The sequence below is a fragment of the Glycine max genome, chromosome 12 (assembly GCF_000004515.6).
Source record: "Glycine max cultivar Williams 82 chromosome 12, Glycine_max_v4.0, whole genome shotgun sequence".
Classification (NCBI taxonomy): domain Eukaryota; kingdom Viridiplantae; phylum Streptophyta; class Magnoliopsida; order Fabales; family Fabaceae; genus Glycine; species Glycine max.
This window is the reverse complement of record NC_038248.2, coordinates 8,462,675-8,489,803: the sequence shown is the minus strand read 5'-3', so window position 1 is coordinate 8,489,803 and position 27,129 is coordinate 8,462,675. Positions and strand designations below refer to the sequence as shown.

At 29.8% G+C, this 27,129-nt stretch overlaps 1 protein-coding gene, 1 long non-coding RNA gene and 1 other non-coding gene across 4 annotated transcripts; 1 reads left to right on the top strand and 2 right to left on the bottom strand.

The window, feature by feature from the left end:
• The first annotated feature begins 13,194 nt into the window (after nt 1-13,194).
• LOC100776912 (probable beta-1,3-galactosyltransferase 2) lies at nt 13,195-18,221 on the top strand. Its single transcript, XM_003539814.5, has 11 exons — nt 13,195-13,789; nt 14,646-14,745; nt 14,850-14,920; nt 15,271-15,482; nt 15,597-15,657; nt 15,918-15,990; nt 16,118-16,238; nt 16,368-16,455; nt 16,545-16,670; nt 17,432-17,541; nt 17,646-18,221. The coding sequence occupies exons 1-11, from the start codon at nt 13,680-13,682 to the stop codon at nt 17,792-17,794; spliced, it is 1,221 nt and encodes a 406-aa protein (XP_003539862.1). The 5' UTR covers nt 13,195-13,679; the 3' UTR covers nt 17,795-18,221.
• A 6,661-nt stretch (nt 18,222-24,882) lies between these two features.
• LOC121173192 (uncharacterized) lies at nt 24,883-26,164 on the bottom strand. Of its 2 annotated transcripts, none has more exons than XR_005887593.1 (2): nt 25,980-26,164; nt 24,883-25,814 (listed from the first exon to the last, which is right to left on the bottom strand). It is a non-coding gene; the product is annotated as an uncharacterized lncRNA (long non-coding RNA). The 2 variants fall into 2 exon arrangements; XR_005887592.1 differs by having other exon boundaries at nt 24,883-25,811; nt 25,980-26,155.
• On the bottom strand, nt 25,651-25,752 carry MIR171A (microRNA MIR171a). The gene has a single exon (NR_048609.1). It is a non-coding gene; the product is annotated as a microRNA MIR171a (primary transcript).
• Nucleotides 26,165-27,129: the final 965 nt, after the last annotated feature.

Below are 27,129 nucleotides of genomic sequence, written 5' to 3'. Positions count from 1 at the left end.
AAAAAATAAGCTTAATAAGTAGTGTAAAAAAATTATATGGTTAATTAATTAATATTACTTTTAATATTTTTAAGAAGAAAAATCATTTTAATATGATATTTAAAATTATTATTATGAAAATCAATAAACATATTCTTATATAATTATTTGTGACCCAAGAGAGATTAATTATTGATAAAATCAATAGATATTTCATATCAATAATTTGATAAAAAAAAATAGTTATTTTTTATTGTGATTTAATGTAAGTACAAAAAATGATGCCTTTTATGGAACCAACTTAGTTTTTTTTGTCTTATACAAGTATTAAATTCATATTTTATAAATTATAGGAGTAATTTTACATATTATTAATTATTTAGTTTAAATTTTAATAAATATATTTTAATATATTTGTTAATAAATATTTAAACACACACTCTAGAAAATTATTATTATTGAGAATATTGTCCTGTATATGATTTTCTTCACCTTAGTAATGTCTTACATACTTCCTTTTGACTTTCTTTTAAAAATAAATTCATTTTACTCATTTATTTTATCTACACGCTTAATTTGGAATAACTAAAATTGAATGAAATTGTTTAATTATAATAAAATAGATCATTGTTGATTTAAATTTTTTATTAGAAAATCAATTAAAATTATGCACGTGTATGTTTCATAATAGTAAAATATATCTGTCTGAATTGATTTAAATTTTACTTTATAAATTTTACCTGAGTGAATCAATTAAAATTGTTCTTATCATTATTACTAATAGAATTGTTTAAATTTTACATTGTATGTTTTATAATAAAACAAGTTATTATATTTTAAAGAGCAAATTATACTCGTCTCCTTAAGGCTAGTGCTTTTTACATTCACACTCCCTCCATATTTTCACCTATAAAAACACCCCATAATTTTTGAAAGTTTGTTACACTCACATGCCCTACGTCGTGATAAAGTTGAATTCATTAATAAAAAAAATGCATCACGTGTGTTACATATGCTTGATTAGTGAAATACTTGAACACTTATGTCCTCTTCTTCCTCATATAACTTGTTAAAAGAGGAGGCCATGCAAAAAAAGAAAAAAAAACTTTACATGTTTGAACATTTTTTTGCCTATAAAGCATTTGTTAGTGCATTTTTGTGGTGCATTTCAAGTGGATCATTGAAGGTTTGTTTGTTGTCTATATCTCCATTGTTGTAGTACCCCTCTTCTTCATTTTATTTTTTTTGGTGTTATCTATATCTCCTTCAAATGAGTTTTTTTAATTGTAATTGTTGTTATTTTAGGTGCACAGATCCTCCATATGTAGTCATCAGACTTACACTCAACAATCATCCTACTTTTTTCATTTTTAACCCGCCACAATTTAAATCCTTCTAGTATTCTAAATTCCTTTAGCATATCCCTAAAATGGGTTACATTTAGAAGCAACTGCCTAATCTTAAAATGAATCTTGCCATCACTGTCCAGCTCAAACTGCTTTCCATGCAATTCCTTCTCCTCATAATTTTCTTCCATGTCTAAATATGAATGCACAACTCTAATGACATCCATTGATTCATCAAAGCCACTTAGGGCATCCTCATCAAAGGTCAGATGAAGACCCTTCACTTAACCCCTCATAAGTAACATCTTCATCACTTACATACACTTCATCAACCTGCATTGTGCAATTTCTGTTGCTACCCATATCATCCTCAATTATAAGAACTTGTTCATTTATACCACATTCACAGGTTCATCGATAATAGGTGCAATAGCTTCAATCAGTTGAGGTTCATGCCAAAACTCATTTTTGTTTCTTGTCATATATAAATGAATATAACGACCCTTTCATTCTCAGCAAACATTAACACCACATCTTTATCTTCATTGAAAAGTCGATAGTTATCATTACGAGATCAAAACCATATGATAAAAGGATGACAAGCAGACAAACCTAACTCTTTGCAAATGAGCTGAAGTTGTTTGTTGCACAGTAAACACCAAATTTGTTAGGATTCACATTGTGGATTTGGCATGGTTCACTTTTCAATCCCACAAAATGGACCAAGACATCAACATTGCCTGGATCTAGACCCAAATATGGAAGGTCATCCATTGTGTTTCTTGCATGCTGACAAAAACAACAGTCAAAATTAAGGAAACCAAACAATGGTCCTAACAAAAACAACAATGATTGCAACAACAAACATGGTCCCCCATTGGAATCACACCAACACTCGCTTCAAATATTATAATCTAATCAACCTAATAAAATAGGTGTCTCGAGTTTGTAGCATAGATTGTACCTTAGAACTTGGTATTTAAAGCAGGACAAACCCCTGCTTGAAACAATACTCAAACCACTACAAAAGCTCAAACTAGGAAGATTAGGAACAAAGATTTGAACAAGTGTAAATGCTCGAACTAGTGCAAACACCTACAACACCTCTCCTACAAAAGCTTGAACTAGTGCAAACACCTCAAAATAGTGCTCAAACCACCATGTTAACTCATTGGCAAATGTATCAAATTGTCACAAGTAGTAAAGTAAAACGGAAGTCTGAATGTTGAGTCCATAGGAACTTTGTTTGTACTTAGATTGATACAAACCCAATTTACAAGCAAGAGATTAAGAATTGAAAGTAAAAAGTTAAAGTGCAAGTAAAAGGCAAGAAGATATAAAAAATAAACAATAATTTGAATGCAAAAGATGACTTCAAAATGCAAATGTGTTGGGGCCTAGCATGCCAAAACTACTTGTGATGCAATGTTAATAATTTTTATTTAGCTAATATTATCCTAGTTGTGACCCGCATCTACTATGATACTCTATCTTTGGTTCCTTGCATGACGAGCCTAATTTATTTATTGTCTCTCTCAAATTCCTTTGCAAAGATAAAGTAGTAAATTGCATTAAGAATAAAGATGCATGAAATAGGCTAAACAAACATCACTCTATTCCTAGACATGATTTCATTTAGATGCCTTTTCCCAGTTCTATAGAAAATAATCGTTTTTCAATGCATTACTTCCTAAACAATACATGAGCATGGATGATCAGATCACAATCAATATCAATAAAGCACTGAAAAGAACAATAAAAACTGGAATTGCATTAAATAAATAGTAAGAGTCACATTACAAGAGTTTGGCCTGCCAGGCTCCCAACAATGGGTGGTTAGCCTCTCATTGCCATGAGAGGCTTTACACTTTAGGGGTTGATGGGGATAGAAGAAGAAAAAGGATGGATAATGGAGGAGAGAAGGGGAGAATGACTAAAGAAAGAGAGTTTCCCCTATTAGAGATGCTCAGACCTTGGGTGTATTCAATAGAGAGCTCTGAGTCTCGGTGTATCTTTCTCGTTTGCTTCCTACTCTTTTTATAGGTTTAAGGTAGCTTAAAATTTACACGACCTCACGCTAAGCACTCCCTTTTGGGCTTAACGGGTATGACGGTGATCACGTACTTAGCGTAGTGGCATCTGGGCTTAGCGAGTATGGCGGTGAGCATGCGCGCTTAGCACGCTTGTGGGCTTCTTCATGGGTCTTTTTCGCCCTAAGCTTGATCTGGCCGCTAAGCGAGACAATGTGTTGTGCCTGTCTTGTGCGCTAAGCAAGCTGTCCCAATCTTTAATTTTTCTTCATGTTTTTGTATCAATTTTTCCTCCAAAGCACTTGTAATTTCCTTCTTTTAAATCCTGTTTTTCAAGAAGTAAAATGATATTAAAATCCTCATTATTACATTAAAAATAATAGTAAAATAGAGAAATTCTAATCATTCTTAGTCAAAATTGACTATCAATTAAATCCAAATTTCATAGTTATCACATTGCAACACCTTTCACCGATTTGGTTTTCTTACTAGCAACACAAGATTGGGAATGATTAGGGATCTCAATTGGGAATGTCCAGGAGCAATTGAGAATGATTGAGAGTGTTTTGGGTGCATTTGGGAGCGATTTAGAAAATACACAAACCTTAGCACGAGATTGGGTGTGTTTTCGAGTGAAGTAAACTAGATTGATTTTCTCTGACCGTGCACAAGATTGAAATAAACACTAACCTCAAGGGACGAGTGTAATTTGCTTTATTTTAAAATATACATATAATTAGATATTTTTCACATTTTTACTCTGACCAACAAAATATACCTTACAACTTACACGATTCTTATATCTATTATATAAATTAAAAAACAGAATATATAAAATCTAAATATTCCAATTTATATGATTCTTATGTACTATAATTTGTTTAAAATTTTATTAGAATTAAAATAAATATAAAATCTACATAATTAAATTATTTGGAGAGAATGGATATGGGTGTATCATGTGGTATTATCTCACATATATATACACACACTAGATAGTATCCATGTGATACACGGAGAAATTTGGAGGGGATTTTTTTAATAAAATTATATACAAAATTATATTAATTTTTTTATATTATTGAAAAAAATCTAAAATCAATTCAAAGTTTCACAATATAAAATTTAATTTAATATCCTATAAAATAAATATTAAAAACAAAATTAAGTGAATTAATTGGAAAAATGTAAAATTACTTAAATGATTAAAAATCAGTATAATATTATATTCATGTTTATTTATGTTAAATTTGATCATATATCACATTCAATATTTAATAAAAAAAAATCAAGATTTTTTTTAAAAATTTTTAAACAATAAAAGTTAGTAAATATGAATTTAGTTATTAATTTCAAACATTTCCTTGCCATTTATTTTTCTATTAATTAAAATTACTTAATTTCAAATGACTAATTTACACAGAACTATTCTTTGTTTTAAAAAACTATTTATAATAGTTTTAAAAGTTTAAAATTTTAAGAAAGCATTTATAATAATTTTTAGATAAATGAAATTATTAATTTGAATATAATTACTTAATCCTAACTATTCTCAATTTCAAGAAAGCATTCATAGTATTTTTTAAAAGTAACATTTATCCATACATTCTCTTTTATAAATATACAAGTATGCCTATTTGTGATTGCATAAAGTGTTATATAAATTGCTAAAGAATTTTCATAAGAATATAAATTTTAAAAATTTTCATACCCAAATTGATTTTATTTTATTTTGAATGAAATGGGCAAAAATCCTAAAGAACAAACAGACTACACAATACCATCTATAGCCGAAGCATCAGCTAATAACATAGTTGATTTTATCCGAGAATAAATTTAAATTTATACAGATAAATTTATATGAAAAAAATCTCACAATTTTATTGAAAATAATAATAATAAATTGTAAGGATTATTTTGAAAATAATGTATGCAAAATGATGATGATAAATTTCTCCCTTTTAATGTCACTGTAATATTCTAAAACAAACTTAATAAAATTTAATAGTTGCACTAAATCAACATGTTATCAAATAAAAATAAATTATATGTGAGAGTAATTAATAAGTTATTTATTTTGTTACAATTGAAGTATAAAATATAGAAAATTAACATCTTTTCATACATTCAACAATATATATTCAACGTAAAAAATATATATTAATAGTGAATTTTTTTTGAGATATATTATACAAAATAAATAATATTTGATAAAGTGAATAATGATATATATATATATATATATATAATTGATAATGTTTGCCACATACATAAAAAAATCTATTTTTTTTTTGGGTAGAAATTCATTGTAAAGTAGTGATGTACCGTACTCCGCACAATATACAATACATATATATTAGAATATTTAAAGTTTTCCAGTAAAAATATATTTAATATTTCAACAAAAATAATAATAAAAAAACAAATTCACATATTATTTTATTTAATGATATATATTTATACAAGTTAATGTTTGATATATATATGCATAATATTTGCAACGTACATAAATTCTAAAAAGTTTATAATGATTGTCATCTACATGTAATTTTTTCTAAAACAAATTTATAGAATATTTCCAAGAAGAAATAAATAAAAAAAATTATAATAAAATAAAACTTTTATAAATAATCAGATGCACATTTAATTTTTTATTACTATTTTTAATTACATTAATGATATATCAATATAATAGGCATAAATAAAAAATATTCTGCTTCCTTTTTTAAATTTTGAGAAAAAGCAAAACATTTTTTACCAAAACTTGACACATGTGTGTTGACAAACACAGTCTGTAAATGTGTTTTAGTAAATTATTCAAGTTAGGTTTCTCTTATATAATTTTGAAAAAAGTTTATTTTTGATTTATATTTAATGTCGATTATTTCAATTTTGATCTTATAAAATGAGCGGTAACTTTGTAGAAAAATAATATGTATCATAAAAATATAAAATATATCCTCATAAAAATGACGAAATTGTACATTTGTAGCTACCCTAAAAGAAACCTTTGTAACCGTGTCAGTGTCCCTCTTTTCTTCATTCTTTATTCTCTGAGCAGATCACCGTATAAGCGTTATACCTAAAACTAAAATTCTTAAAACTACATTATTGAGTATATCATTGTCAAGGATAATAATAATAAAGACGTGTTATGCTATTTTCCCAAAAAGAAAAAAGCAACCAAAAACTAGAGAACAAATTAAGACTTTTAAGTGTTTGCTTGATTGTATGAAAACTAGCCCTCATTTGTTTCTATGTCAACATAACTTGTGAAACTAATTTAACATTTTTCAAACTGAATTGTTTATTTTTTTTTCATAAAAAATAACAAGCAAATTTGCTTTAAAATTCAATTAACTAACAGAGTTCTTAAAAAAATTTAACTAACAGAGATATAGGAAAAAATTGCTTAAAAACAAGACATATAGAAAAAAATTGGGAGCATATCATTCTCTATAATTTCATGTCACACTCAATAATATCTTATCATAACGATGATATAATAATAAATAATTCAAAAATAAAATAAATATTTGAAGTAATTTGCTAATGTATGACTTTTTCCCCCCTTTCTTTTAAGTTTGTGTACTAATACATGTTTCAATAAAATTCCTAACAATAAAAAATAATGACAAAAAAGTCACTAATTTCAAACCTCATAGAAAATATGTATCTTAAAATTTTGGTGCTTAGCTAAAGTTAAGAAATTGTTAGATAATTTTTTGAAATATGAAACATAATATGTTATCATTACGGATAGTTCAATTGTAAATGAAGTTTTGGATGAATGTTAGTAATCTATTTTTTAATATATTTATTAATTATTACATAAAAATAGTGTGAGTTTTATTAAATAGATAGTCAACCTAAATTATTTCATTTTTCTAATAAATGATGGGCAATGTTCTAAAAGAAAATAATGAAAATGCAAGCAAATCTTATGCGAAGAGATATCCCCCATCTTATCCTGAAGCAAGGAAAGGATGCAAGCCAATGAGGCTTGGTGGATAATATAAAAATAAGTAGATAAGAGAAAGCAAAGCTCAATCCAAGGAACAGCAAATCACAAACAATAAGAGTGACTTGAATAGCAACCATAGCTTTGAACTCACATTCCACATAAATTCTACCATCAATGCATTGGAAGATCCTAAATTATTTAATTGAATTTCAATGAAATTCGCTTAAAATTAAGTGCTAGAAGTATATTATTAATATTTTTCTTAAGTAAAATAATTGAAGGTTTTCTTTGACAAGAGCTCCTAATTAATGGAAGTTTGTAAATTGAATTGGATTGATTTTATGAAAAAAAAAAGTCATTCAATCTAATTTTATGGTATTTTTTATTTTGATATCCGACAAATTCAATTCAATTGAATCTTTGAATGTGGTTTTTTTTTATCAACAATGACATTAATGCGAAACTATCAGGTTTTACTAATGATTTTTTTTAAAACTTTAAATAAATACTTTAAATAAATATAAAATTATTTTTTAAACATAAATAATTTAAATAAACACACTAAAAAAACATAAAGATGCTTCTTTTATTAAAATACACACTTATTTCAACAAATAAATTTAAATAAATTAAGTCTTAATTTCACTCGGTCTCATCACAAATTTTAGTAGGCAAGTAAATAAGTCATAAAATATAAAATAAATATAATAAAATTTTATTAAGAATATCATATATCTTGTCTCATAAATATCAATAAATTTCATTATTGAAAAAATAACCTATATACACAATATGCCACATTTTTATTTGTGTTGATATTCATATTTGAAAAAATAACATCTTATCTGTGAGAAACTTATTTTTTAGGCATGAGTTTAGTCTTTATATATATGTTTTCTTAACCCGTTAGTCTATTTAAATATTTGTTTTATATCAAGAAATATAAATAAAAAAATTCTATAACAAATTTTCTTTAAAAATATTTTAACATGCAATGAGCTATCAAAGTCTTTTAAGCACCACCAAAAAAAGAAAACTCATATTTCTCTATCCATCTATACTTATAGAATTAACATATTCCAAATATTAAAATAATTTAAATTGTCAAACCACTAAAATAATTATAATATTATATTAAAAATATTATTGTTAAATAGGTCATTCGTCAGGCTTAATAGATCATTCTAAGACTTATGACTTGATCTATTTAACTATAAATGTTTTTTAAAAAACTTAAACATGACTTTTATACTAAACAAATCAAATCAAATCAGACCTTAAATAAATTAGATGATATACCTTTTAACGAGATTCATCCTACTTTCATTCAAGTCTACTTCTAACAAGAGAGGTCATTTAAAATATGTTAAAAAATAATAATAACAATTTTTTTTAACAAATTACTTATTATTCAGTCACTAAAATTTATTTGAAATCAGAAATTGTTTGAGCCTTAGGCGTGTTTATTTGTGTTTTGTTGTTTACTTTTCCCAAGTTACGAAAAAAAAATCGTAAAAAACAGTTTTTTGCTTTTTATTTCATGCACAAATACTTGAAATACGAATGGATTGAGAATAAGATCACAGTTTCGTAATTAAAAAGTGAAAACATGAAATAAAACCGGAAATAGAAAGACAAGTAAACATCCATCCTTGTACTCTGTATTTAATGCCTCAACTCATAACCTCTTTGGCTTCGTGCCTAGGTGCATTATGCTCAATTGTGTTTGCTGATGCAGTGGGTACTGTTTTCACTAGACCTTGGTCTTTGTCTTTTAAGTTTTCATACAGATAAAAAAAATTCCCTCATTCATAATATTATAATTTTAAGAGGAAAAATGCTTAAAGTGGTGCATTAAATAATATAATGTTAAATCTCTTTGAAAATTAATTACATAAAGCATGGGATGTACTCCATAAGTGAGGAATAAGAAAAAAATCTAGCATGGTGAATCATTGTTGATGGATTGATAAGTGCACTAATTCGTCTCAAGTAGTAAAATTAAAACGGAAGTCTGAGTATCGAATTCACAAGACTTTGTTTGTACTTAGGTATATGAATATTTTATTAATAAAAGAAGTTAAAGAAAATTAATTTGAAAAGATTATGGAAAAAACAATAATTTAAATTGGTAGAAAATTAAATCAAACAAGAGAAGAAATTAAACAAGAATTTAAACTGATTAATTAAAGACAAAAAAATTAGAGAACCCAATAATATTGTAGAAGTAAATTCAAAAGATGAGAATGTTGGAAAGTTAAGCCTACCAGAACTACTCTTTGATGTAATGTTAATGATTTTTCTCTATTTATAATTATTTCTAATTTACACTTGCATCTATTAATATACTCTAACTTTGGTTCGCACATGAAAGAGCCTAATTTATCAATTTCCTCTTCCAATTTTTTTTTGCAGAACTAAATGAGTAAATTGCATTAAGAATAGAAATGTATAACAGGCTAAACAAATATCAACGTATCCCTGGTGATGACTTTATTTAGATATCATTTTCCAGTTCTATTAGAAAATAACGTCTCCCAACAATACCCCTAAAACTTACCATGTAAATGGGTGATCAAGCCACATACAATAATATTAAACACAAGAAAAGATAATGCAAATGTAATATTCATAAATAGATAGGAAGAGAAATTACATCAAGAGTAGTTGATTGTCAAGTTCCCAACAAATGAGGATTTAACCTCTCATAGTTATAGGAGGCTTTACAATTGCAAGAGAGGAATATTTAGTGAATGGGAATAAGATAAGAAAAGGGGATGGAAGAAAGGAATGACTCAATGATTAGTTCTTCTTCTAGCATTTGTCTTCTATAAGAAATTGTATTCTCTTGAAATTTTTTTGTGTTTCTTCTTCTTCTTTCTTCTTCTTTTATAGGTACAAATTAGCTTAGTTAAGAGGGCTTCTCGTGCTTAGCCCATCTTTACTTCCTTAAATTAGTCTGTTTTTCTTAATTATTCCTGCTGTCCTGAATTATCATGGCTTTTTTTGCTTTATTTTACTCACTAAGCATCATAAATTCCTCACTTTTAATACTTTCTGCACAAAAACTTAAATGATGTTAATTTAACAATTATTTACTCAAAAAGAAAGAATTAGGAGAGAAAAATTATAAATTCCTATATAAAAAAAATCCATTTGATAAAAAAATCCATCTAATTCATCCATTAACACTATTTTCATGGATGGATATTCATCCACAAGCAAAAAATTTAAACTTGATTATTTTTAGTTTAAAAATTTAAAAATTAATTATTTTGGCTAATCTCGGTCGAGACTAATTTTTTGTCAACATTGATCGAGACTATTTTTCAGCTAACGTCGATCGATGATGTTTTTTGTTTGACATCAACTAAGTTTTTTTGTCGAACTTGACTTGGGTTATTTTTCGGTCGATATCAGCTAGGAATTCTTTTTGGTCATGGTTGGTTAGGTTTTTTGGGTCAACGTTGGACGATTATTTTTTTAGGCAAACATCAACTAGGGTTTTTTGGTTGACATTGGTTTTAACTATTTTTTGGCCAACGTCAGCTAGTTTTATTGCTGACATTAGCTAGGACTTGATTTTGTTGGCATCGACTAAGATTTTTTTAATCGACATCATCTGAGGCTATTTCGGGGCCGACATCAACCATGACTATTTTTTGGGCCAATATCGACTAGGTTTTTTTTTTTCCATCTTTGGTCGGGACTATTTTTTGCTGGCATCAACTAGAGTTTTTATGGTCAATTGAGACTACTTTTTTGTTGACATCAATCGATGATGATCTTTGGCACACATCGACCATGACTATTTTTTGTCTGATATCGGCTAGGTTTTTTTGGTCAACATCGACCAAGACTATTTTTTGACTAACATCAGTCAGGTATTTTTGATCGATAGTCAGATGAGGCAACTATTTGGTCGACATCGGATAAGTTTTTTGGACGATGTTGGTCGGTGATATTTTTTAGTTGACATTGGCAAAAAAATAGCCCTAATTAACGTCGACAGGAAAAACATTGATTGATGTTAGCCGTAAAAAAGCCTCATCCGACATTGAAAGAAAAAAACCTAGCCGATGTCAGCAAAAAATAGTCATGACCGATGTCAACCAAAAACTCTAGTTGACGTTGGCCAAAAAATGACCTCGAAAAACATCTACCAAAATAAAACCATAATTAGCGTCGACCAAAAATAGCCTCGATCAATGTCGGTCGAAAATTTCATCAATCGACGTTGGCCGAAAAAACTCTGGAAGACATCAACCAAAAAATATCCCCGATCAAAGTCGGCTGAAAAAATCCTAGGCGGCACGACCATCGGTTGAAAAAAATCATTAGCCGAAGTCAGCCAAAAAACTCTGGATGACATCAGCCAAAAAATAGCCTCAAACAAAGTCGAACGAAAAATATCCTAGCCGACATCGTCTGAAAAATAGTATTGGCCGATGTCGGCTGAAAAATATCATCAACCAAAGTCGGCCAAAAAAACCCTAGTTGGCATTGCTCGAACAATAGCATAGACTGACATTGACTGAAAAACATCATTAGCTAAAGTTAGTAAAAAAAAAAACTCTATACAACATCAGCAAAAAAATAGCCCTAACCAAAGTCGACAAGAAAAAACAATAGTTGACATCGTCTAAAAAATAGCATCAATTGATGTCAATTGAAAAACATCTTCAATCAACGTCTATCAAAAAATAACCTTAGTTGACGTTAGCTGAAAATTAGTCTCACTCGATATCAAACAAAAAATATTATTGACCAAAACAATCGGGGTCGATGTCTGCCAAAAAATTGTCCAGACCAACTACAATCGAAAAAAATCCTACGTTGGTCAAATATTACCCGCAAATTCTTTTATTATTAATTTGGATCAATTTTAATTCATTAAGTATTGATTAAAGGTTCTGATGAATTTTGAAAATTAATGGATGGATCATTAATCATCCATAAAATTAAATGAACGAGTTTAGATCCATCCATTTGTTTTTTTTTTTGTTTTTTTTTTTTTGTACTGGATGGATTGGATGAATTTATTGTGGATGAATAATGGAAAAATTGATTCATTTGTCACTCCTAATCCTAGGTTTTTTTTGGTGCAACCGCCCAAAGCCCATGACTAAAGAGTGCCCAAAAGAAATCAAGATAGCTATAGTGTGAGAAGGAAAAAAAAATTCAATTTCTTTTTAGCTATAACTTTATCTTGTCAGCTCTTCTAAAACTCCTTTAATTCTTATATTTTAAGATTTTCAACCATTAAAGCTAACAACATTTTAATTTCTACAAAAAATTAAATATTTATTTATATACGATATTTTATATTTATATGTCATTCAATCACAAATCATCTTTAATATGATTTTTAGGATAATAATCATAAAAGTCAAATAAATTTATTATGCATGTTATGATTAAATAACATTGCCACACATAACCTATTTTCTCATAAAATATATTACTTTCCGTGAAATTGTATTTCTATTTTTTAATGATTTTTTTATTATCAAATTTATACAAAAGAACCTCTATCTATTGTTTCGACATGAACCAATATAATGTCATGACCAATGCTACATTTATGATTTCCAAACCACTAAAACAATTTTATATCTGGAAATAATCATATCCTTTAATCATATAACAAGAGGTTTGATTTTTAGATTTATATATATGAATCAACATATGTCTAAAAAAGAAAATCAACCTCTTATCTCAATTTTCATATGTATGAGTTTCTGGTTCTACCGGCACACAATACACCAAAAAGAAGAAGGAAAATGAAGTGAAGGGATCGACAATTTTTGTAGAATAGTTTATTGCTTGTGCATTACACATGTTATTTAAAGAAAGAAAGTGGTTGGTTACTTGGTTTCGCGAGGACCTGTGGTTATGAAGTGTTTGGGAGGAGAGAGAGAGAGAGGGGGGGTGGTGACAAGAACCTGTACTGTTGTTGCTAGAGAGTTTCCATTAAAGAAAGGAAGCCTCCGACAAGGATAGTTTGGGCATTACGGTAAATATAAAACCGGTCGGTTAGAAGGTCCCTTCACCACCCTTCAACGTCCCTTCACCAAACCTCCAAAGTCACTCACATAGAAATCTAAATTACACCGAAGCATACCTCAAACCTCAACACATTCATAACATAAAGCAAACCAACAACAACTTCAAATAAAACAGAGCATCTCTCTGTTCTCTGTTCTGTTCTGATTCTCTCTCTTTCTGACTTTCTCTTTCTCTCCCCCCTCATATATTCTTCTTTTCTTCAGAAGGACCACTTCACTTTCAGAAACCCAGTTTCGCATCTGGGTTTTTGTTTGTTGAAGTGCCAATTTTGAAGATTAAAATAAAATAACTATGACTTGGAAAAGCAGAGGAGAATTGCCTTCTAGAAGCGTTATCTCGCAGAGATGGGCACTGTTTCTCTGCTTAGGAAGTTTCTGTGCTGGAATGCTCTTCACTACAAGGTTCATTACTTTTTGTTAATTCCTATTGATTCATTACACGTTTTTTTTATTGGTATAGGATGACTTCTCAATTTTCAAGCTTTGATTCATCGTGGTTTATTTATTCTTCAAACCAGTGTTCTCAGATCTTCATCTTCATGACTCCTCGTGTTTTTATAATTAATTATTTGTTTTCGTGAGTTTAATTCATTGACTTGTTTGTATGGTAATTTTCTCACCTCTCTTGTGTTCACCAAAGCTCATAGAAGAAGTGGATTTAGATCTGGATTCAATTGTCATGAGTGACTTCTAAATCATGCCAATTTTCTTTTAAGATTTCTTCTTTACACTGTATGATTGACTCCTATTGACAAGTCCACTATGGTGCCTGGTCTCTGGTCTCATTTCCTAGTTCAGTTCTCATTGCTGATCTTATATGAATCCATCTGAAAATTTAACCACTATTTTTAGTAGCAGAAGGGGTTAGTTTCTCACATGGCGAATCATATTTTGAATCTTTGTTGAGAAAACATCCATATTTTGTGTCTATATCTCAAACAAGATATCCATCAAAAAGTATACCTGTAAAAAAAAAGGAAAAGAAAATACTTTTCGTGTTACTTGGCACTCAGTTCTTTTTCTTTACCTATAGTAGTTGTAATATTATAGCTGTTAGAGAATCTTAGAAGATGATTATTTAATTTTTGGATCTGCCTTGTTATTAATTCGGGCAACTTGTTTGTCGGTGCGTTAGATTTCAATAAATGCATGATTCATTGTGTATCAATATTAACCGTTGAACGTATTGCCTTGGCAACCGGTAAGGTGGTTACTGTGGTACTTTTTTTCTGACCATAAAAGTTAATGTTTATAACAGGATATGGACTATACCTGAAAACAACAAAGGACTAGCACGGCCAACAGCCTCAGAAGCTGAAAAATTGAGTTTAGTTTCAGAAGGCTGCAATTCCAGAATTGTAAGCACCGACAATCTTGTGGTGGCTGAACTTTTTCCATGTTTATAAATTATAATCTGAAATTCCTTATTTTTTTTAATTATGTCTGTTGGTGTACCCTCTAGTTGCAAGAGATGGAAATGAAGCACGATAAAGACACTTATGGTGAAGTTTTCAAGAGTCATAATTCCATACAGTAAGTTATATGTAGTTCCACGATGAAACTACAATAAGAGGCTATTTGGGTTAAGCTTATCCAGAAGTACTTTTAGGAGAAGAATAAAAAATGAGATGAAAGTTCAAATTAACTTATGCACAAGCTACTTTGTAGAAGGTCTTTCATCTTTTAGAGAAATTATATGGGCGAGTTTCAAAAAATTAGCTTATGCATAAGCTAATTTAAGCTTATGGAGAAATTTATTTCAGTTTTTCTTCTTATTTTCTTGTTCTAGAAGTGCTTCGGGATAAACTCACCCAAAAAGGCCCTTGGTCTTGTTATTTTTTATTATTTTGCATGTCAAACTTATGCGAGAGTATTGAATGTAGAACATTGGACAAGGCTATTTCAAACTTAGAGATGGAATTGGCTGCTGCAAGGGCAACTCAGGAGTCTCTACGAAGTGGTGCTCCTATTTCAGATGATATAAGGTTGAGTGAATCTTCGGGTAAGAGAAAGTACCTTATGGTCATTGGTATTAACACTGCATTCAGTAGCAGGAAAAGAAGGGACTCGGTTCGATCTACTTGGATGCTACAAGGTTCATAATTCAACCCCATTTCTTAATATTTTTGGTTATTGTTTTTATTTTATTTCGTCTATCTTACTGGTTACTGTTTGTGATGGTTGATTCTTTTGATAACATGGAAAATAGGTGAGAAAAGAAAGAAGCTAGAGGAGAAGGGCATTATCATGCGCTTTGTAATTGGACACAGGTAGCTATGTTATCTCTTTCTAAATGATTTTGTTGCATAATTAGCGACATTATCATGTTTTTGTCTCAATCAAAGTTCAACATGCTTTAGTTAAAGATTGCACTAATTAGATCTCCATGTCTTTAAGCAGTATTTTAGTCTTCATTGAGAGTGACTGCACACTTATTAATTGTTACTTATCCATTAATTTATCAGTCATAACTAATGAATATATTACACGAATTATAAATTTGATATGTTTTTTTTTCTCCTTTATCTAGTGCTACATCAGGTGGTATTTTAGACAGAGCTATTGAAGCAGAGGACAGAAAGCATGGAGATTTCTTAAGGCTGGTAATGTTTCCCTCCCACATGTCCCTTTTCACATTTTTTTTCACCCTTTCTAAACTCGCTTCAGTGTCAGCTTTTGAAGGGAAAGGGAAAAATGTCACAGATTTTCACTTCTTTATACTATGTGCAGAATCATGTGGAAGGATACCTTGAATTGTCAGCAAAGACAAAAACCTACTTTGCCACTGCTGTGAACTTATGGGATGCTGATTTCTATGTCAAAGTTGATGATGATGTTCATGTAAATATAGGTATTAATAGTAAAGTTTCTGATAATCTCTTATGTATAAAAGCATGAGTTTTATGTTTCTATAGTAAATAACCATGATGTTGTTTTAATATGTACTGTTTGTCTTAGCATTATATTCTTTCTGTTTCAGCAACACTGGGAGAAACTCTAGTTAGACATCGATCAAAACCACGGATATACATTGGATGCATGAAATCTGGGCCTGTCCTATCCCAAAAGTGAGAAATGCTTATTTTTGTTTTTATTGAATTGAATTACTAAAGCACTTTGACCTGTAGCTTCTAACCTGAGAAATACTTTGTTGCAGAGGGGTAAGGTACCATGAACCTGAGTACTGGAAATTTGGAGAGGCTGGAAACAGGTACTTCCGTCATGCCACAGGGCAGTTGTATGCCATTTCGAATGATTTGGCTACATACATATCAATTAACCAGTAAGTCCTACTTCATCTCACTTATCAGAGAAAAAAAGGATAAGGGTACGTTTGAGTAAATTTTATCTAAAAGGATTTTTAGGAGAAAAAAATAAGAAGAAAAAAAGAGATGAATTTCATAAGCTAAAATTAGCTTATGCATAAGTTAATTTGTAGAAGTTGTCTCATATAGGTTCTATAAAAGATGACAGATCTTTTACAAATTAGTTTGTGCATGAGTTAATTCTAGCGTATCGAGAAACTCATTTTATTTTTTTTCTTATTTTCTTATCCTAAAATGAATCTTTATGTACTTTGGTGATCACCTGGCACACCTTGTGCTTAACTGGATTTTAACGAAGATTTTTGTTTTCTGTTCAAAAAAAAATTCTTATCATAAAAAATCCTTTTAGATTAACTTATCCAAACATGCCAAATTATAAATTGGGCACATTACTTCCACACCACACGTTCACACCCTTTAAGGTTTAATTATGTTACACCTAATGTCCTCTTTTATGACATTACATCAACCTCCCTCTATTTATGTAACATCATAAGAAATCAAGGGACTTTTGGATTAATAGGAAGGGTATATGGTGTTATATTATTATATAGATTGAGGAAGGTATGTGTAGGGTAAAAGAAAGAAAGTGTTATTGGGTGTAATATCATTAAATTCCTGGAGTGAGTGGAATTCACCTTTATAAATTAAATCAAATCAATGAACTAAAAGGTTCTTATATTGTGCTCTCACCCTGTGTGTATATGTTTTCTTTCAGGAATGTTCTTCACAAGTATGCCAACGAGGATGTGTCACTAGGATCCTGGTTTATTGGACTTGATGTGGAGCATATAGATGATCGAAGACTTTGTTGTGGCACTCCTCCTGGTAAATACTTTTCCTAAATATATAAATCATATTGAATCCTTATCTGTTTAGTTTGTTTACAAATTATTATTAATTGTTAAATTGCAAATTGGTTATTCTTGCAGATTGTGAGTGGAAGGCACAAGCTGGAAACATTTGTGTTGCATCATTTGATTGGAGCTGCAGTGGAATTTGCAGGTCTGCTGAGAGGATTAAAGAGGTACATAGGAGGTGTGGAGAGGGTGAGAATGTTTTGTGGAGTGCCTCTTTCTAGGAGGCAACAAGTGACGTTGGAGTTCTTCCTAACTCAGGAAGATTAATACTAAAGGCAACGAGTCAAGCCTGCAAGATTTTCTATTTTTTTTTCTTTTTCTATAGTTTTGTGCAGTGTAGAGAAAAAAATGTCATTTTACACGAGAAAAGCAGGAGTGAGAGAGAAATATGATGCTTGCCCCATGGACCTTCAACATTTTAAGAGGAGATTGACCATGGTAGCAGCTAGTAAGAGGACGTGCGCACGAGATATATAGTCCACATCATATTCATTCTTTGATATGCTTGAAGGGCCATTCAGTTTGTTCATAGTTTCATGGCTATCAAGCACCTAATAAATAGAGATATAATTGGGTGGCTGTTGCTGCCTTTTATTCTGCATGAAATTGATTTTTCTGTTTTGGTTGAAATGAAATATGATTCAATGATATCTACTTGTTCTACATCTATATTTGGCACTTCCAACAAGCAAGTACACTAGAAAAAAAAAAAAAAAAAGACACTTGAGCTTCAACCTTCAAACAAGGATGGTGATTGGTAAAATTTTGTTAAGGTGCTATATCAGTCCCTATACTCTTATTCAGACTTACATACACTTGTTAAACCTATTGATTTTAAAAGGATACTCTTATTCAGACTTATACACACTTGTTAAACCTATTGTATTTTAGTTAACTTTAGCATGGAAAATCCTAATGTATTTATTTAACAGATTAGTAGAACATAAATACTATTATGATACTAATTAACTATGAAAAGTCAATAACAAATATTGACTAAAAATATAATATATAACTTGATTGAAAAATATTTGAAATTACAATTATTTAATTTAACACAAATATTTAAAAATATTTTAAACTTTAATAATAAAAGATAATAAAACTATTATGCATGCATGAATAAAGTAAGAAATTATAATATTTATATTATAAAATTTTGTAAACAATTTATTATTATATTTGAATCTAGACTTATTTGATACATAAACCTTCACTTAAATATATCTTTTTTATCTCGAGATAAAAAGTAATATTTTAATCTTTTAATTTGAAAATAACTTATTTTTAATTTCTAATAAGTATCTGAATTATTTCTAAATTGAAAGACTAAAAAAGTACTTGACCATAGCGTGATTTAGGGTTGGCGTTTCCTTAAATTGAGATGTAAGGGTAGATTAGAGAAGTTTGCTTGTTTATTTAGCATAAAACTCTATACCAAAAAATTAAACTCTCTAGACAACTGGCCAAGTTTGTTGCATTGTAATTTCCACTCGTACGCGGCACATGAAGTAATGGAGGTGTAAGAAAAATGTTGCAAACTGAAACTATCATTTTCCAAAACATTAAGGAGCAAAGCAAACTGAATCGGTAGCAAGAAGGCACGGAAACGGAAATGGGTAGTGTTGTTCTAGGAAATTACAACAGGTAGAACTGTGTTCCATTGATTGTTCTTGGTACAAATTCATTGCAGCAAGTAGCAGAAAACACGTGCAAAGATCAACATTAATAATGCTGCTAGAGCCTAGAGGATTGTACACAAATTGTACTCGAACTATGACATATCATATAATATATCTTCTAAGCAGTTTTAGTTCTTCTATGTCCAAATCTGAGGAAACTCATGTTAAGTCAGCAACTACCAAATATATGTTTTGGATATCCCTTGTAAAAATAAAAATAAAAATATTATAACTTCTTTTGGCAACGAATCCATGATTTTTTTTTATAACCTTTTGATATATATAAATGGTGTCTCGCCAAAATGTTTCATTTGATTTATAACATTCGTTAATCTTTTGGAATAATCTTTAACTAATTTGTTGTCCTTCATCTCCATTAACTGAAATTCTTTCTTCAATGCAAGGAGCCTAAGAAATTTGACTCTATTATCCTCAAAACCATTTTGGATATTGTCTCATACATGTTTAGGTGTTTTTAAGTCTGTAATTTTGGTAAAAATGTGATTTGAAAGTCCTAAAAGCAAACAAGGGATGATCTTATATATTTTAGCTTCTTCTCCTCACAAATTTTGATTTGAGAAATAGTAGGATTTTTTCTTAATGACAGTGAGTCAACTTCAAATATACAACATTATATAAACCTTGAGACCTTAAAAAAAACTTCATCTTGATAGCCTAGGTGTGATAGTTTTCACCATTGAACATCATAATTACAAATGAAGAATTGTTGAAAGTAGACATATCTGCATCACACTTGCTTGAAAAATAAATCGTTCCATCTAGTATTTGCTCTCAACCTCACTGTGTTTAGTAGTTAACAAAATTTTGTCTTGCAACTTGTAAGAAGCAAGCTCTTGATATCATTGTTGGAAATCTTTTGTAAAAAAAATATTGGAATTTGTACAAAAAAAAAAAAGAGCAGAGATTGAAATGGAAGAAGAAAAATTGCCATTAAAATCCATACAAGAATGTCTTTCCAACCAATTTAAAGTTACTAAAAAAATCTTTCTTTTTTTTAGATTAGAGATCATGAGAGATCCATACCCAATCAGGTTAGATATTAATTCCAATGGTCTTGCAAACTTTTTAGTATTTATTTTTAATTTCTATGGATAAAAAAGTATTTTTTTTAAAAAAAAATGGATAAAAAGTATTTAACTTTCCTAAATTATTATTTTAGTAGTAATTTTCACACTTATATATTAGTGTAAAAAATACACTTTTAATTTAAGATAATTAATTATACTTCCTCTTTTCATCTGTAGAAGCAAAGCTTTATGGTGAATCAAAGGTGATTCAAAGGTGTGTTGATGATAACAATGATGATAACAAAAGATGATGACAAAGGTGATGACAAAAAGTTCAAAGATCAATCAAAAAACAACTCAAGTGAATCAAGAACAATTCAAGAGTTCAAGATAAGAATCAAGAAGAATTCAAGACTCAAGAAGAAAGTTTATAGTCAAGAATCAAGATCAAGATTCAAGACTCAAGATTCAAGAATCAAGAGAAGGCTTAATCAAGATAAGTATGAAAAGTTTTTCTCAAAAATTGAGTAGCACATGATTTTTCTCAAAACATATTTACCAAAGAGTTTTTACTCTCTGGTAATCGATTACCAGATTGTTGTAATCGATTATCAGATTGTTGTAATCGATTACCAGTAGCAAAATTGTTTTGAAAATGTTTTCAAATTGAATTTGCAACGTTCCAATTAATTTCAAAAAGCTGTAATTGATTACAATGTTTTGGTAATCGATTACCAGTGCCTTTGAACGCTGAAATTCAAATTCAAATGTGAAGAGTCACATCCTTTCACATAAAAGCTTTGTGTAATCGATTACACTTATTTGGTAATCGATTACCAGTGACTGTTTCTGAATAAATCAAAAGATGTAACTCTTCAAAAGGTTTTTGACTTTTTCAAATTGGTTTTAAATTTTTCTAAAAGTTATAACTCTTCTAAATGGTCTTCTTGACCAGACATGAAGAGTCTATAAAAGCAAGACTTTGTTTTGCATTTTAAAGGAATTCATTCTTTCAATCTTGAATACTTTTCCAATCAATCTCTTACAATCCTTTACAAGCCTTGAATCTCTTTGAACTTCTTCTTCTTCTTTGTACCAAAAGCTTTCTGGTTTTCCAAACCTTGAAAACTTGTGATATTCATCTTTTCATTCTCTTCTCCCTTTGCCAAAAAGAATTCGCCAAGGACTAACCGCCTGAATTCTTTTTGTGTATCTCTTCTCCCTTTTCCAAAAAAACAAAGGACTAATCGCCTGAATTCTTTTATGTCTCCCTTCTCCCTTGTCAAAGAATTCAAAACGACACAGTCTGAGAATTCTTTTGATTCTTCCCTTTCCCTAATACAAAAGTGTTCAAAGGACTAACCACCTGAGAATTCTTTTGTATCCCCATTCACAAAGTATCAAAGGTTTAACCGCCTGAGATCTTTGTCCTAAAACATTAGATGGTACATCCTTTGTGGTACAAGTAGAAGGTACATCTACTTGGGTTTGACTGAGAACAAGAGAGGGTACGTCTCTTGTGGATCAATTCTAGTTGAAGGTACATCCACTAGGTTCAAAGAGAACAAGGGAGGGTACATCCCTTGTGGATCTTTGCTTGTAAAAGGATTTTTACAAGGTTGAAAGAAATCTCAAGGACTGCAGGTCGCTTGGGGACTGGATGTAGGCACGGGTTGTTGTCGAACCAGTATAAAAACTCTTGTGTGTTTGTTTCCTTCTTCCCTACTCTTTTACTTTCCGCTGTGCATTTAATTTCCGCTTTTACTTTTGGTTAAGTTTCTCTTCTACTCCTTATTCTCTTAACATCACAAGTAAAAGCCTTAGAATAATAAATTTTTAATTAGTAAAGGTTTATGAATAATTAATTCAACCTCCCTTCTTAATTATTCTGAGGCCACTCAATCCAACACCATCCATTTTAGAGTTAACTTTAACCATATTGAATTTTTTTACTAAAAAATATTTCTAAGAGAGAAAAATACGTTCTAAATTTTACTATCAAGATATATTATTTCACTAAATGATTAATTTTAAAAATGAAATAAACAGAAAGAAACCTAAATTACAACGTGATAACCATATATATCAATGACAAGCCCTCAAAACGAGTACTTAATAAGGGATTACTAGCTTCAGAAATTACTATTGTTGTGAAAGAAACAGCACTAACAAAGAAAGAAACAGCATTAACAAAGAGGTACAAATTTTTAAACTTGAAATGGCTAAATTAAATAGACTTAAATATATATTTTTAGTCCCTCAAATATACTAATATTTTTATTTTAGTCCTTTAAATTAAATTTTTTTTAGTTCTTTAAATTTAAGAAATATTTTTTTAGTCCCTGACAAAGTCATTAAACTGACCAAACAGGAAATATAAAATTTGTAATTTATGATGATTTTTGAATTTAATTTTTAATGTAAATATTAAAGCACAATTTTTGGGGTTAAAACCCCCACAATTTGTGGAAATTTTTTTTGCATGAATCAAATCCATCTTCTTTCTCCATTTTCTTGTTACGATCACCTCAATTGTTTTTTTGGTACAGTCCAAATTAAAACAGTTTTGTTTTTTTTGCTTAGTAAACTAAAACATCAAATTAAATCAAAGAGTATCACGAAATGGCTTCCAGCATATCAACAGGAGGCAAGTCCTAAGATCTACTATGAATTTTGTACATAAGGCACGACCACCTCCATTCAATTCCCTCTTTAACATTGAAACAACAAGCAGAGTAGCAAGCATTGAAATTGAAAGGTATATATATATAAATAAATAAAAAAAAACACGTATGAACAAACATATTGGGTCTGTTTTGTTCTTAAGTGTTCCGAGGAATATGGAGGTGGTGGTGCTGGGATAAGGTATCTTGGGATTCTAACGAAGAAGAAATTGAGGGAGAGAACTGAAAAAATTGGGGGTAAATAATCTAGTTTTTTTATATAAAAAAAATTGTCACAAATTAAGAACTTAATATACCCAGTTTGGCACATACTAATATGTTTGCGGAAAAGAACTAAAAAAAGTATTTCTCGAATTTAAAGTATAAAAAAAGAAATTTTTTACTTAAGGAACTAAAAAAACATAATATCACGTATGCACTAATTTAAGCGTTTCTTTTCAATTGGGCATAAGGTCCAATCCGCCAAACATATCACCTTGGTCCAAAATAATAGCTAGCCCAAGCTTTGTTGAAAGTTGAAACATTGATCAAAATCAGCCACGACCCCACTTAGGTGCAAGACCATTTTAATACACTCATTAACAAGGTTGTTCACCTCATAGAGTGTTTGGATCTGATTTATGCTTTCCTACATTTTTATCTTCAAAATCCTCAAGGTATGGTTTGATTGAACAAAATGGAATGAAAAAAATGCAAAATATTTAAATTAAAAAGTAAAAATTTTCTTTCAATTTATCTCTCCTTTTTAGTAACCAAACTCACTCTAAATGATGCAAAAACAAATATATATTTTTGATTTAATTTAATCTACTTTTACACCATGCCAATAAAGTTTAAACCAAAAGCATTTTATTCTTGAATAGGAATAGTATAGGATAATACTATTGCCCTTTTATGCATCTTATAAATTCCATCAATTGTCAAGAATGTCAGGTATAATATCCTCAAAATCATATTACTTATTTTTATTCAAAATAGTAATCATAGTTTGAAATATTTATGAAATAACTCATTTTAAAACCATATATATATAATTAATTTAGAAGTATGTCATATTAAAATTCATATTATTATATCATAAATAGTGTATTATATTATTCACAAGAAAATGTGCATGACCATTCATATCATAAATAGTATATTTATAATAACAATAATTCATGTCTTGTTAAAATTTAAAGAAATCAAGTACCACTAGAATAGGATTAAAAACTTCTGAATAAATTTTTTTTTTTAAATATAAATAATTATCAGAAAAACAATAGATATGGATAATTTTTAATCTACAACTAAAAAAGGGGCATAAGAATAAACAGCAACGGTTAGGAGCTAACATTTCAAACTTCTCAAACAAAACGTTGAAATGGTAAAAATAATATGGCAAATTACATATCATTTAATTATCAACTCTACATGGATGCTTCAAATATAATATATGAAAAATATATCTATACTTAAGCTTTTCCTTAATTTATTATCATTTATCAACTCTACATGGAGTATCAGCTATACCTTTGAAAAAATAAAAGTGAACATGAAATTCATTTGCTTGTAACTTTCACCTGTGACGTTGCATTCTGGTTTACTTGTAGCTTTTTCATCTTGTTCCTTACCATTGGGCTTAGGCACACATTGTGCTAGGTTGGTTAGCGGTTACAATTCTTTAATAAATTCATTTGTCTTAAAAGAAACGTGAAATTGGCAAACAACTTAATTAACCCGCGTTCTTTTCATTAATATAAAATAGTAGAAATGAATTGCTTTTACGTAAACAATTGACATGACTTTGAAGACGCGTTGTGTTTTAGCCTTGTTTTTCCCTCCACTTGTTAGATTCAAGCATTTTTTTTTTTTAATCTTAGTTGTAAACGTACTCTTACTCTTTTTTATATGCAATGCATACGCGTGTTGGATATATGATATAGTGATGAGTAAATTAATGAAATGTGCCTAGAAAAGCTAACAATAATTCATACAAGAAAGGAGAGAGAAGCATAGAGAGAGACAGTCACAGACAATGCTTCTTCAACCGCTCATGACTTTCCACGCTCTACTCTGCATCAAACTTTGATAACCATAAGTACTTAGTAATTAACGTCAGCAATGAGAAGTGTTCATGATATATATATATATATGTGTGTGTGTGTGTGTGACCCCGAAATCGTGTGCCTTAAGACAGACACAATATTATTCCACAAGCTTTAGTGCCTAAATTATTTCTTGATTTATAAAAATAACTGTTGAAAGAATAATCAAATAAAATATGTCGTGTGTAGAAATAAAACCCATGTCATAAGACATTAAGACTAAACAAAAGGGAAAAAGATATTTGGATAAACAGCTTAATTAAGATTTTAAAACTGCAGATAAATAATTTCGATAGCTACTATTCTTGTTTAAACGATTATAATTTCCATAAGCTATTTCAAAGAGTTTATTGAAATAAGTTAAAAACAGCTTATAGACATCACATAAACTATTTTTATATGCTCTTCCAAATACTTATACAAGTGTTTATGTTAAAAGTAAATACATTTTTTCAAACAGCAAAAAAACAAAAAATAAAACAAGAGAACGGGCTAAAGAAAGAGAATGGTGAAGAGGACACAACCTGCATATCAAAGGCAAGCCAAGAATGCAAACAGAAGAAGCATCTATGATGAGAAGATTTCAGGGGTATGAAGAGCAGTGGTTCGTGATATTGGCACGGCTCAATGAAAAAACAGGACCCAAAAACATTTTGAGCATTGCTTTCTTATTGAACCGGACCAATATCCCGTTGAACCGGTCCCCTCTACCCCTCATTGCCACCATGCTTGCCTTATAAACTTTCTCTACACACATCTGCTGCAAAAACAACCACAAAAAAAGCATCAAAATAATTATAAAAAAAAACAAAAAAAAATTTCAAACCTCAATTGATAAAAAAATTCAGAAGGGGCCCTATATGTTTTTCACTTGGGGGTAGGGGAGAGTACTAATAATAATAACAACACCAATAATGTAACATACCATAACATTCATATAAATAAGCCTTTTGGTTTAAATGAGTTGTGAAGAGAAACCAGGAAGGGACTGACAGTGATCTATGAATGAAGAAGAAATTAACAACACCATATAGGGTTGGACATGTTCAATGTTCATGTACAAAACACAAAGAGAGAGAGAGAGAGAGAGAGACAGAAAAGATACACATACTCTGAATATTACTAAGTCTCTAAAGAGTTTTAAAGAAGGTAGTGCCCAACATGAGACCACGAAATATGGGTATAGTGGTGGTGGCATTGAAGGAGTTGCATTAAATTCTCAACCACCTTGGCACTGAGGAAGTTGGAATATTAATTTAAGGAGGTACAGGAATCGTGAAAAGGCTCAGAGGAGACAAATCTACTGTGGCTTTAAATGTGGTGCATTTATGGGGTTATGGTGTGTGGAAGGGAGAGGGATGTTGGTTCAGTTCAATCAGCATTTATGAATCAAACAGTGTAAAAGAACCTTTGCTTTTTGTGGGTTTAGGCTCTTTGGTGTGGTGTTTACTCATAGCCATCATCATACCAAGCCTCTCATGAGGCACTTCGTAGGTTCAGTGATTCCCTCTATACAAAATGCAATTGATGATGCAGCAACAGCAACAGCAGCATCATCTGTGTATTAATGTATGCATGGCTTTCTTCTCACACGGTTAAGATGCCTCTCCAATTCTTTGCTAGAAATATGGGGAAAATGATGATTAAGAAGTGGGCATGTGAACTAGGAGTGCCAAAAGTAGCTAAGCAGTATTTGGTCTTTTTGGTTCTAAGTTCCCTTTGGTAACGTCTTGTTAGTTTTACATTAGGAAATATTGATGACCTAACCAAATGATGATGTAACATGCTTCTGCGAGATCATTTTCTAGGTAAGATATCCAAGAATCTATTTACACTTAGTTCTAATATACACCTAGAGGGCAAGAGATAGAAAAGAAATGAATAGAAAAGTAAGTTTTAATTACTCTTTTTGGTGTCTATAACATTTTTCCATTTTGTTCTTCATAGTTTAAAACATCCCATTCAATTTACCTTTTGGTTCTCAATATCTAAAATCGCTTAACGTCCTAAATCCTTTTAAATCATTGCAAAACTAAAAATGCAAGTGAAAAACTACAAAGAAAAAAAATCTAAAT